This window comes from Sinohyriopsis cumingii, chromosome 5 (genome assembly GCF_028554795.1).
Source record: "Sinohyriopsis cumingii isolate HCF-2022 chromosome 5, ASM2855479v2, whole genome shotgun sequence".
Classification (NCBI taxonomy): domain Eukaryota; kingdom Metazoa; phylum Mollusca; class Bivalvia; order Unionida; family Unionidae; genus Sinohyriopsis; species Sinohyriopsis cumingii.
Genome location: NC_142965.1, coordinates 109,296,437 through 109,310,757, shown reverse-complemented (window position 1 = coordinate 109,310,757; position 14,321 = coordinate 109,296,437). Strand labels below are relative to the sequence as shown.

At 37.2% G+C, this 14,321-nt stretch overlaps 1 protein-coding gene across 7 annotated transcripts in view; it reads right to left on the bottom strand.

Annotated features, from left to right (window-relative positions):
* The window catches only part of LOC149799969 (RNA-binding protein FXR1-like), a 135,736-nt gene that overhangs the window by 39,047 nt on the left and 82,368 nt on the right, over nt 1-14,321 (bottom strand). For all 7 annotated transcript variants that reach the window (XM_089959484.1, XM_089959485.1, XM_089959481.1 and 4 more), the window contains one exon: nt 9,090-9,176. In XM_089959484.1, coding sequence (XP_089815610.1) covers nt 9,090-9,176 — 87 coding nt within the window. The remainder of the gene's footprint in view (nt 1-9,089; nt 9,177-14,321) is intronic.

Sequence of the window (14,321 nt, the reverse complement as noted above, 5' to 3'; positions counted from 1 at the left end):
AATATCAATCGTATTCCACGAGAGGGTGAATGTGACGATATTTGGTTCAGTAAACAAAGCCGCTTACATGTGTATACACTGCAGATTTGGCTGTATAACAGCTAACAGCTCATTAGAATATTTTCATTCATTGAAAAGTTATACCTGTACAATGACTGAGGTCATCTGCTTTGACAGGACCTTGCAGTATAATGTATGCCACTGAAGTGTACAACAGCATAGCAGCACAGTTGTGACAAAGAAGTGCTCACTAAATACACACATCCCCCAAACAAGCATAGAAAACATTGATTCAAGCATAAAAAGAGCAAAATACTTGAAATACAAAGTAAAATGTTTTATTTTAAACCTCGCTCTTTAAAAATATCCATGACCTCCTCTGACAGAGCATCATCAGAGGACACATCACAGGACAAAAATGTTGCAGCCATTAGTCACTCATAAGGCATGCAGTGGGGTGAACTGGATATATTTCCTAAAATTGCTGAGAAGATTTGTTTTGATCTGGACACAAGTAGATTATTTTATTTACTGCCAAGGCAACTGGAGTAAAGTAGCTTGCCCTAGGACACGCTATCGAAGTCAACCCAGGCTGATCTAATGGTAGGATTCGAACCCACACCCTTTCAGCTTAAAGTCCTGCATGGAACCAGTAAGCCACTGTGCCTCCCTGCTGGGGAGAACAAGGGTGTGTGGCTGTGGTATGTGACAAGGTTACAAATCTGAGTAACATTTTCCCTTGCTGTGACTTTGACCTTGAGATGGTGGTGTGCCTATGGTATGTACCATATCATCCAAACATTATATATATATATATATATGGGCAAATTTCATTAAAATATTTTCATTGGTTCCAAGGACACAAAACAGGCAAAAACACAAGTCACATAATTATAATTTTCCTTGCTTGTAGCCTTTCCTCTGAGGCAGGGGGGCATGCTGTGGTATGCACCATACCCTTATTTATGATAAATAACTACTTAATTAAATTACCTTCAATGGTTAACAAATTACACTCCAGACAATGGTACACAGAACTACAATTTTCCTTGCCATAATCATGATCTTGAAGAGAGATGGCATGTTTATCTACTGCATGCAATATGCTATTTGGTCATGTTATAAATGCTGACCAAGATTCATGAAAATCTCGACAACCATGACAATTCATGAAAATCTCAACAACAATTACAAAATTATATTAATGGCAGGTTGGGCAACTTCAGAGAATAATATGCCATATTTATAACAGGCATATAAATAGCACAATAACATAAAGTAATGTCATGGTTTCACCCAGTCAGCATATTACAGATATATATATATCATGCCATCCATAAGTCGTACCATAGTTAATATCGCAAGAGTGTTATTATGAGGTGCAAAGTGTGCATCTCATATCGTGATTCTTGCATATCCAATAAGCATAACAGATATTTAATATTTATTAAGTGCATTGTGTCAAATGTCAAAAAACAGAACTGCATGTGCTTCTTGAGTGGTCTCTTCTCTGTTTGAAAACTCTTTATGGAGGTATCTGATATATCGTTTATTTACTCGGTAACAGGTTATATAAGAATAAGCAAACTCTGTATCATGCCTTCTGTAGTGAGGTCACTAAAAGTACAGAAAATGAAACTGGTAATGCTAGTGACAGAACTGGAGTTGTCAGACATAACAGGAGAGTAACCAGGTTGCATGTCTTTCTCTCAATAAGCATTTTAGCAAAAGTGAAGAAAAGGAGGACAAATTGATGAGTGATCTTGACCCTGAAGATATAAGATTGATACACGTGATGCGATCATAAAGAGAAAGTGATGTTTTTGTAAATTATGTTTCTCTGAAAATACTTAGCTGATCACATTAACATTATGAAACTACTCTCTGATAACTCTGAATCAAGCTGTCTCTGAAAGACACACACACACACACACACACATATATATCCCCCAAAGGGAAGTAACTAGCACATTAATGATCCTTGTTCCCGCTATCTTCCTAATGTCAAGATTTACTAGTTGATGCTTGAGGATGCTCAATTATGCAGAAGCGAGGGATTGATTGATGGTAATGTGATTGGATAAGGACTTATTAAAAAAAAAATAATTTGCTAAATAAAATGTCCTTTCTCCATCAAATACATAAAACAATCATACTAACATTTGGAGAACTGCTGAAAAAAGGCAAAGGAAATGCTTGTGCATCCAACCTTTATCCACATCACCATGTAAGAACACGATGATGTCTATGATGAAAGGATGAACATCTCTCAATGTAAAGGCACCAGCAAAGATCATGCATTTATACAGAAGCAAGGGCAATCCCTGTGAGATCCCACACTGGTCTACTGCCTTACATGCAAATGTTTCCCTTGGCAATCCAGTAAACGTCATGTCAGAGGCTTAGCTTGTGCTGTTGTGTCTGGGGCATGGTAACTGTCTGGGCAAGGCAACTATCGGTGGATCAGCAAGAGCCAGCTCATTCTTATGCATAGCCATGTCTTGTAAAAAGATGAGAAAACAGACTAGGCATGCCAGCCAACCAGCTCAACTAGGTTTCAATTTGAGACATTACAGCAGAGGAACAGGCTTGTGGAAATGGCTCATATTTTGTGAGCTGAAATCTTTCATTAATCATACCTGATCCTGTGAGAGTTCAGAATGTTCCAGTCTAACAAGCCTATTTAGCCATGAGGCCAATGCTTGTGGGGTTATGTCTGCTTTCCTGCCTTAACTGTTAGGCAAGTGCCTTTGAAGGCCAGTGTGGACATTCTGTGTGTGCCTTGCGTAGCGTCTAAGAGTGCAGACTAGTCTTAAAACTTAATCGAGACCCAGGTGAGATTCCATTTTTTGGATCAAGGTGAGAAAGCATGGTCTGTGCATGTCAAAAAAGGAACATGACAGAAGGATAATTGTTGTGGCCAATATTATCTCTTCCATGATGTCTGAATGTGTCTGGAATCATGGAATAGTATCATTTGCTTCTTAAAGAGCCATGGAAAAGAAAGAAGTTATTCAAAAGGAGAAAAGAGACTGAGTGTAGTGTAGTGTCATTAACATGACACCAATCGGTGAAAATGTGCCATTTCCCCTCATATGCCTTTAAAGTAGGAGGATGCCTAGTTATCACAATTCTCTCAACAACCAAAGCACTGGACTCCTTTTCATGCTGGGAACCCCTGACAAGAGCCTGGCGTGAGCAGAATGGGGATCACTACTATTTTCCTGGGCACATTTGTTGCTAGTGTGAGCTGATCAATGATCCAGGACTATCCCATTGAAGGAGGGCAACAAAACAACAACTATTACGCAAGCCTTGCCCCTCATTTTCTGGATTGGTTTCAGTGAAGTCATATGCCCATTTCCCCTTGAGCTGATTGAAAGGGCATTGATGGCCCATGTCTCTGGATCAAGGAATGGAGAGATGAAAGTGGGAAGTTTGTTGTTCCACCTCCAACATTATTAAAATTGTCTCCCTTTGGGCACATTACTTTCAAGTCCTGATAATCAGCTTCAACAATTGTAAACTAAGGGCTTGACCTTGTACATAGTGATAGTGGAGGAGGGTATTGTAATGGAGACAAAATTCAGTATATCTTTGAATCTCACTCAAAAAAACAAACTCTGTCCATCCTTGGATTGGAATGTTCAGGTAAGGCCATGTTGTACCCCTCATTGAATGGACTGGGTGGCTTGTCCTCCTCCTATTAAACACTCTGCATCCATTGTATTGCATAAGGTATGGCAGCGATGATACTGTGTTGTCATCATGCAAACAATAGTTATACCTGTCAGATATAATAGTTGGGCCAGCCGAGTCATATCCAGTACAGGTGTGGTCTGGCTGGGGCATATGGTTGTGCCAGGCTGAGTGGCTTGACAGAAGGCCTGAATTTTGATACTGGTATGCCATGTATTGGTATCATAGACTGGCTGGCCAGGGCAGTCTGCTATGCATAGGCTGCACTGAAGAAACTGTCGAGCAAGGTGCAATCTGCCAGTCATGGGTGATAAATCCATGCCCACCAAAACTGTACACTGACTGGATGGACAGCCAGACTGGTTGATCAGCAGTTGGGATGGACGTGATATAATGAATGATATTCTGCAGGCCTGGCCTCAACATTACTAAATCAATGCAAGGGTAGGAATGGGAACTTAGTGCCAGAAAGATACCAAACTGGATTAAAAACAGATCCAGTTTCCTCCAAATCACTCTTAAAACAACTCTGTGACAGACAGATTGTTGTAATGTGTGTAGCATACATGATTCCAATATAGCTTAGTTGAATTGCTTGCAGTAACATTAGCAGGTTCATAAGTAATAATCACTGAATGTGCTGTTTTAATTTCAACATCACCCATAAATCTCACCAATGATTCTGAATTTAGATCAACGTCTATTACTTTGTATTCAGAAAAATTTCACATGTGCCCTTTTGTTGCAACCTTTCAACTGCTTTCATAAAACATTGGACAAAATGTCTTCTGACCACAATTAATAAAGCTATATGGGTGTGACAAAGAAAATTTCATGCAAGCAAGGCACATCTTATTGATGCCCTCGACATCTTTTAAAATACTGACTTCTAACACTTGAATGATGATATATGCCAAACCCTGGCGAGGAAAAAGTGTAACCCAAGTGGACAAAAAGAGTAATCCAAGCAGAAAAAGAGTAATCCACATATAACATAATAAAATTCAATAAACATCTGTACAAAATGATTCATTTACCCCTTGAGTCTTGTATCATCAATTACTGCTTCAAATTTTCATATATAACACTTTGAGCTTTAAAAAGCAACAACCTCTCATACTGCATTCAAAACACTTTTGTACCAGCTGAGATTATGAATGTTTTGCACACCAGTAGAGCACTATGTGTTGGGTTACAGAGCCTGGATCTGAATTCAGTTTATTTTTGTTAACAATACTGAACAATCTCTCACAGTCAGCATTAGAATGGTAAAGAACCAATATTCCTTTCATAACCTGACAAAGAGGAGGAAATATATATACCTTCTAGTTATTGGGTCTTTTAGCTGGGGAAAAAAGGTGCTATTGCACATCAACTCTGTCACATTAGAGTTCTCCTAATATAATGGCAGCCTTTCCTGCAGCAGGGTGCATCATAGGACAGGGACAACCTGATATGTACACTGATGGAGACATTTTTCAAAATACAGAATGCAACTCCTTTATGAATTCCAGTCATCACTGATGCATTATCTGCTGAAAACTCCATACAGTTCTGCCAACTAATGTTTATTCAAAGCATTATTAAGCAAATAAAAAATGTTTTCTCCAGTGGAATCTACTGTTAATTCTGGTAATGAAAGAAGAGCACTCTGACTTTGCCCTTTTCGATGTCAAAGTCTCTTACATAGACTGGCTAAAAACGTTTGTCGTCATAATCACTGCTTGTGTCTGTTGCAATACTTAATTTTAAGTGAATTATCTTCTGCTAAATGCCTAAAAATATTAGATGATTTTGTTCTTGCACATGCATATTTTCTGCAATTTTGGAATCAGGAAACAGCTGTTTGGACAAAGGACCAACGTAGTCTTCTACTGCATGGGGTAGTCCGTGTTCTATTAATAACTCGGTAAATAATGCCTCTGCATTTATAAAATTTGTGTCCATAATTTAGTTAGCTATAAAAAAGAAGTTACCTTAGTACTAGAGTTAGTAAAATGAACCAATTCAAGGTTTCTTTGTTTTACCACCATGACCAATATTTAAATCATTTCCACATAGTCTGCAATGTGCGTGAAGCTGCCCTAGAATGGAACGCTGTATTGTGTAATTCATGTATTCATCTTTGAATTGATTTTTTGTCTTTTCCAAATCCATCTGTGAAATTATTTGCAAAACACTTTTGCTCTAACACACGTATTGACTAGAATAAATCTGATGACTTTTAGCGCCAAATACCTACAAACTAGTTCTGTACCAGATATGAATTAGAACAAAGAATCTGCAAGTAAAGTTTAAAAATTAGAAAACCAGTCTTTTCTTTCCTAACTAAGCCATACATCTGCTATAAATAGAAACCAAGGTCAAAAGTTTGAAACTAGAAACCAGCAAGTTTCTTGAAAATAGGGCAGCTGCTATAAATAGAACATAATACTGTTAGGAAAGTGCATGCAAGCCTGCAGACAAGTGTCCTCTTATGTTGTAGTTACGTAATTCATGTATTCATTTTTGAATTGATTTTTTTGTCTTTTCCAAATCCATCTGTGAAATTATTTGCAAAACATTTTTGCTCTAACGCATGTATTGACTAGAATAAATCTGACGACTTTTAGCGCCAAATACCTACAAACTAGTTCTGTACCAGATATGAATTAGAACAAAGAATCTGCAAGTAAAGTTTAAAAATTAGAAAACCAGTCTTTTCTTTCCTAACTAAGCCATACATCTGCTATAAATAGAAACCAAGGTCAAAAGTTTGAAACTAGAAACCAGCAAGTTTCTTGAAAATAGGGCAGCTGCTATAAATAGAACATAATACTGTTAGGAAAGTGCATGCAAGTCTGCAGACAAGCGTCCTCTTATGTTGTAGTTACGTAGAAGCCGTCATTTTTACAGTCTAAAAGATTAATGGGATGCTAATAAAAATGAAAAAACAAAATTATTAATTTCTTTGGGAGGGGAATGTACCGAAAATGCATAATCCAAATACATTTACACGTAAGGCATAATTAAGTGGAAAAAAAGCGTAATGGTTGGCATGTATATTGACATCTCAGCAGTGAAGAGAGAAGAAACACAAGACAAATGCACACAACAATATACCAACAGTTTAGCTAGATGAACTCATCTTACCAAGATGACCAAAGAAGTGTGTGATGAACTGAAGTTTAACAGTGCATTATAAGTACACTGCTGGAAACTTAACCAATCTACATCACATGGACAATAACAAGAGAATAAACTGAATACATTCATTACAAAGCACAAAAACACACTCACCTATTGTATACACCTATTATATCAACATTTTGACTTAGTAAACCACTGAACAAAATGTGCTGGATGATAAAAATTATTGCAAATTGCAAAGGATTCTTTAGGTGTTAGTAGTTATAAATGAATGCTTAACACATTAACCCCTAGCGACAACTTTACGGGGCAGGAGGTAGTAGCCTACTGCCGAGCTCTGTAGCGTCATGGTCATGCATGATACACTAAAGTGGGTGCTATTATAGAAAGGTAGACAGATGTAGCTCTACAATGATACCAAATAATCTGGAATATCTAGTTGCACTACAAAATACAGATAGAAAAACCTCATTTTTTGGACCCAACTTTCTTTTACCCAAAATTCGCCCGTGGTCGGAATCCGAGTTTGTATCCGGATTTTAGACTTTTTGGTCTCAGATCTAAGGCAAACTGGTATGAACTGCAAACAGACAGATGAGCCTTTGCAAAATCTAGGATAAGATGGGCATTTGGAATAAAGAGTGGTCTCCATACAAAAATAATGGCTCCGTTTAGAACAAAAATAAACAAAATAATAAAAAGTCCAACTTTTACCCTTCTGCTCATGCATGAGTCAAACAGCCAACGAAAAACGATGTTTCTAACACAATTAAGCAGTATGTTATTGAAAGATGACCGGGGCATTTAGCATTTTTGAGTCTATTCAGAAATAACTTTCAAAATGTGTTTCCTACTTGATTTTCAGGCAAAAATGACAAAAAGCTCCAGGGGTTAATGTGTTAAACAGGCAAACATTCAGTAAACTGGTATTTGCTTAGTAGGAACAGAGAGAATTTATCTGCAAGAGTTACTTCCCTTTGTTTATATGGTGCATAGGTGGTAAGCTGTTTTCCATCTTTAACTGAGAGCTGTATACTGAGGTAGCAGAGAGTAATTTTCTAATGTTAATGTGATTAGGTTATGTATTTGACAGAGATACAAGTGTAACATGGTTCGATATCTTAAACTCCAACATTTCTTACCATATAATGCAACCATGAAATATGCTGGCGACATTGATCTTGAATATAGTGACCAAAAAGTAGAATGCAACAAATGTTTTTAGTGACAAGTTACAAGTATACCAAATTTCATCCATCTGTAAGAGATCACACTTTATACAGCAGAAGGAGAAATGTTACTGAAATCTAAAATAATGTATTAGCATTTGACCTTGACCTGGAAGAAATGCACCCCAAAATTGTACATGGCAAACAAGTTTCATCCCTTAATCTCCAATAGCTCTAATGTATAAGAAGGTAAAGAAAATTATGGAGAACATAAAACAATGACCTTCAACTGGAAGATAGGGCCCTTGATGTGGAATGCAACACCTGCTGCTGCCACTGTTGAAGTATAAAGTTTCATCTCTGAATCTCAAATGGCTCTTAAGTTATAAGGAGAAAAGGAAAGCATGATGGAAAACTTAAAAACTGATCTGTAACCTTGACCTTGCATATAGTTCACCTGATGTAATACATGAGACACTTTCTAATGATATTGTATAAGTATGCGAAGTTTCATCCCTAAAGGTGAAAGGGCTCTGATTTTATAGAGAACAATGTGTGGAGGAAAACTTGAAATATTTTACCCTGACCCTTGCAGGAAGGGCAATGTGACAAAATCATACCTTCTCATGATGATATATAAAAATATACTACATTTTATCTCTTAAACTCTTATGTCAGTTATTTTACAGAATGTAATGTAAAGTGTAATCAAACACTTAAAAACATATTAAGCCGCGACTTTGACCCTGAAGACAGGATCCCCAATGCAGTACATACCACACATTCTAATCATGGTATACGTGTTTACCAAATCAGAATAACGAGAAGCCATGGTGGTGAGATGGTAAGTAATACAAAACATTTCAACATCTCAGAAAAAAAAGATAAATCTGATCAATGACAATGCTGCAAATATTATATAACTTATTTACACTGAAAAAAAACCCAACTAGTTAAAGCAAGTTATGGAGTGATTAATTTAAACAAGTATTTAATTAACACACATAAATTGACAGCAAACAAGGAAACCAAGGTCCAATATTGGAAGCTTGCTGAAAACCAAGGAGAAAATTACTGGCTCGAACGTCTTACCTTTAAATGATCTAAGTTGTAGTCGAGCAGTACTTTAGCATTACTAATACTTTCCATTGTTCCAACAAAGATGAAAGGCACCTGTCCCTGTAAAATCAAAAGGAAATGAGCTGTAAAATTTATTTAGAAAACACTTTCTTCTGACACTAAACAACGATATACAATTCTTTCATTTAAAAGGAAGATTTCATAAGGTTACAATTCTTCTATAATGAAGAAACCTTATTAAGGCTTGCTTGTGAAAATCTCCAGAAACCATTTTAGGCACACCAAGTATTCACAAACTCTTCAACATAAATGCATACTCAATTTCAGATGGGGGCCATGGGTGGCAGGTGGTCTAAAGTGCTCATCTATACTGATCACTGTCATCTCACCTCTATCTGTGTGAGTTTGCGTCCTGAGCTCAGCCAATGTGTGTATGTGAGAAAGCTTGCCAGTAGCTTCATATGAGTCCGTGAGTGTTTCTTACTAGGGTTTCCCTCATTCTTTCTGCACCAGTTATAGTGGCCATCATATATGGTCTATCATGTACTGAAAAATGGCATCAAACCCACAACAACAAATACATCCATTTTGGATATATAACAGGGTACATAACTAATATAAATACAAGAGATTTTAAATGCGTGCTTCGATCTGTCGAGGAATAGCATATATTATACATTATTTTAGGAAAATAAGGAGTTCCTCAGAGGGACTGACTCTCTACTGTCTGAAATGACTTTTAGAATTCCTGACAAGCCCAGTTCTTCTGTTTGATTGCTAAGTGTTTAAACCATCCCTAATATTCCTGAGTGACAAGATTTTCAAATTAGCTAGCCATACTGGAAGCAAGATGAGTACCATTTTCTCTTAGAACAAACCAGACACCATTAGAAGAGGTCTGGTGATGACCTCATGTTCAGAAGAATAGGAAGTCTTATGATGAAAACCCAATGTTCATTTGACTTTCCATTTCATCAGAGTAACAACCAGTTTTCAAGATAGTTGCTGCGGTGGAAACATTGGATATCAGGTTGGCAACACTTTTAAGACCAACTAAGCACCATACAAATTCTTTCAGTGAAAAGCTCACACTGATACAATTTTCCATTCAGGAATAGCAGTAACATGAGTTTCAAGATGGCTGCTGTGGTGACCATAATGGTTGCCAGGTTGGAAACATTTTCATTTTGAACCAACTTGACAGTAAGAAGTCTGATGGTTAAAACTCCATGTTGGTATGAGGTAGAGTAGCAATAATAAGATTTTCAAGATGGCCACTGTGGTGCAATCTCGACAGATCTGGGTACATGCCCTTTCCTCTACTTAGGATTTCAAACAATGTGCTGGTACTATATGCTAGGGTGAAACAATACACCTAAGCAGCCTATGAATCACAATATAGTCATAAGCTGCATTACATCATCAATGCACATATCATTTGATGGTCTTTTCATCATTAAAAGGTCTGTCATTGGTAGATTGGTGCCATTTAGTATGTATTAAATGATGGTTGCATTTCCGCCTGAAAATTACAGACACAGACATAGACTTATCTTTTCATATACTATCTCATCTCTGACAAGATAGAAAGAGGACCCCAAAAAGTGGCCGAGTGGTCTAACTCTGTTTGCGTGGGTAATGTGGGTATGTGAGAAAGCCTGCCAGTAGCTTTTTGTGGGTCGGTGGTTCTTTCTGGGGTTTTCCTCAGTTCTTCCTCCAACATTTATACTGGCCGCCATGTATAGCCTATCTTGTGCTGAAAAATGGCGTTAAACCCTACAACAACAAGATAAAAAGAACAACTCTTCCAAAACAGACTACCAGTTAGCTTTTGGTGATTTTCATACAACTTTTCAGAGCAGTTCAGACTGCTCCATTTGATCAGGTACAGGGCTCATCTTGGTCACTACATGTTTTGCATGGCATGAACGCTTTTAAAAGACTGCATTACCAATTTCAGGTCTTCATATAAGGCTGGAAGTCATTATGGTGTTATCTTAAAAACAGAAGAAACAGTGCAATTTCCTCATGCATGGAACTCTTATCTAGAACAGGTCTTAGTCTGGGAGTGGAGATGATTAAGGAACAGATCTGATACACTGTACTTCCTGCATATGCAAAATGACTGCTACACCCACTAGTTTCATTCAGTGAAAAAGGAAATTAAAGCCAAAACTTGGAATTTGCCACCTTGCCAATTCAGTGCTAATTTTCTTTTTATCCTGTTGGCATGTTCCGTCACTGATTAAATATACTGGTGTAAAATAACATGGATCCATTGTACAATTTAAGTACTTTACAGATCATTTAGCAGCCACTTTGCACAAAGTTTCTCTGTTGCTTTGTATCTATTTGATTGAATATGGATACCAATACTTCTGGTGTGTCATCCAGTGAATATGCTAAGTTATTCTGATTGGTGTTATTATTTTAGCCTGGCACTGAACAAACAATAACCATCAATCGTATTTCATTGCATGACATGATGCAGAGCAAAAGAGAAACATTGTGTGAATGTTAATATTAAATGATCAGTAACATACTTAAATTGTACATGGGAAACAAATATCGAAATGGTATTGAGCCATCAAATTTTGATTACTTGTTTCAACCCAACTGTACACTATACAATGACAGATATGGGTATATGCTGTTTGGTCTTCCTATGGATTCCAAATGAACAATACAGACAATAATGTATTAGTACTGTACATAATACAATAACAGATAAGAGTCCATGCTGTTTACTCTTTCTCAGGATTTCAAACAAAAAGCACAGACCCTGATGGGATGGTACTGTACACCCTGCAATGATAACAGATATAGGTCCAAGCTGTTTGCTCTTCCTCAGGATTTCAGACATAACAGCACATACTCTAATATGATGGTACTGTACACTATGCAATGACAACAGATCTATATTATTTGCTCCACACCAGGATTTCAAACAAAAAGTACAGATCCTGATGGATGGTACTATACACAATGTAATGACAGATCTGGGTACACAGTTTCCTCAACTTAGTATTTCAAACAAACAGCACAGATCCTGATTTGTGGGTACTGTACACTGTGATGATGACAGAGCTGGGTTTATTTTTAATAGATGAGCATACATTATATACAATTCATCATAGGCATATTAAATCAGAAACAGCTATATCCAAATCCTTGTGCTTGGACCATTAAGTACATTTTTTCAAGAATACTTACCCAATGACACTGAATTTGGATGGAGCTCTGCTATTTCAGATCCAGTAATAAAGAAATGACAGAAATTGTGTTTTTCCCATCTATATTCCATACAAAGGGAAAAAACTCTTATCATACTTTCCCTCACCATCACTTGGTGGCTTCAGTTGGTTACTCAGTTTTACCTTAAGTAATACCTCAAAGAGAATCCATACATTTGTGGCGAAGTATGACAGGGTTTACTAATAATGTGATTGGGTAATTATTCTTGAAGAAACATGACCAACTGAACAATTTGCTTTCTCCTTTGAATACATTCCCCAATCACATCAGTATAAAGAGAACAGGTTTGACGTGAAGACAATGCTAGCTATCATATATGTACCAAAGCCAATCAAATAGTAACAAGGATTCTTCGCTTAATCAAGGTAAACCACACTCATAATATAAGACCAGAACAAATGCTGGTCACATAAGACATGATGATACTGATAATAGTAAAGGAAGTAATAGCTTTTTGACTGAGTAAAATCTTGGACAAATACACCAAAAGCACTGCTCTATGGCTGTAGTAAGGCTGTGTTGACATCAAACCAGCCTGGTGACTGTATTGGCTGCACTGACCAGACCTACCCAATTCAATTCTTGTCTCTCTGCAAAGCTCCATCACACAGATTGACTCCACATGCCAGTCATCTATTATGTCTCAGGATACACAGAGCATATTATCCACTTTTGCAATGATGCCAGGAGATGGCAATGCCTCATTCTTCCAGTCAAGTTGGTATAAAAACCAGCTTGACTGGAAGAATGAGACATTGCCAGGTTCCACAGCACTTTTCCATATGCTTTATGCAGTGTCTGAACTTGGGTCTTGGATATATATATATATATATATATATATATATGTGCACTACCATGAAGCTTGAAAGTGTCATGAGCTGGTAGCTTTTAATTGTAGTAGGGGCTAACTTTTTTCTCCTTGTCAGTGGTTACCTCTTATACAGCCACCCCTTCTGCATCGGGAAAGTGGCCTTATAAGTTGGGTGGCCTTTCCAGAGGGGGACTAAAGTTTTTGTGAGAAATATATGTAATGTACGTAGTAAGAAAGCTACATACTTCAAAGCATTAAATACCTTCATTTAAGATCTTAGTTTAAAAACAACATTCATTTTTAAAAGGTTCTTCTTGTCTTAAGAACAGACTTATTTCAACTGAATATACATTAATAGTTCTTATTCTTGACATAAGTGTGATATGCAAGCAGGTATTGTTGTCATGCACATTGCAAAACCATTCAAAAAGGTCATTTAAATCTAGGTACATACATAATTCTCTTTCCACCATTTGCCCCATTTTCCCACTGCTGCTGAATAATCTCCTTATTGGTTTTGACATTGTTTATTGGAGTCTTTTCAACACAAAACTGTTTAATTCAAGTCTTTTCTACATAAAATTGTTTGGCAAGCCCCACCACCCGATGTCGTCGAGTAGAATAATGACTTTCTTCTAAAATAATAGGTCTCCGTTTACGTAATGACATGTCAATATTTGGTAAGGATTTATTCAGCTGTTGCTAACTGTATGCGATTTAATTATGCAGATGAAACTTTTGTAGAGTGGACAAAATTACTTCTTCGTAAAGGAAGCAATAAATGTGATGCACATGATTCTTCAGTCTTTGGTACCCTGTTCTGTTCAGGGTTAATTTCTCTGTGTGCGTGTTAATCCATAAAATCTATTTTTAGCCTTTGCTGACCATATTATGATCTTGAAAACTGCATCCGGTTGTAATCATCAAAGAGAAGAACTCAACAGATATGAGAATCCCAAAACTCCATCATAACATTGTTGAGCCCATTTCCTGGAAACGTCGGCTCTAATAGATAATGATATAATATTAATCTATGTATTACATGTACTTTAGGGGGCCCCAAGTGGCCAAGTGGTCTATTATGGATCATTGCCACCTCACCTCTGTCTGCGTGGGTTCGAGTCTCAGATTTGGCCAATATGGGTATGTGAGAAAGCCTACCAGTGGCTTCTTGTGGG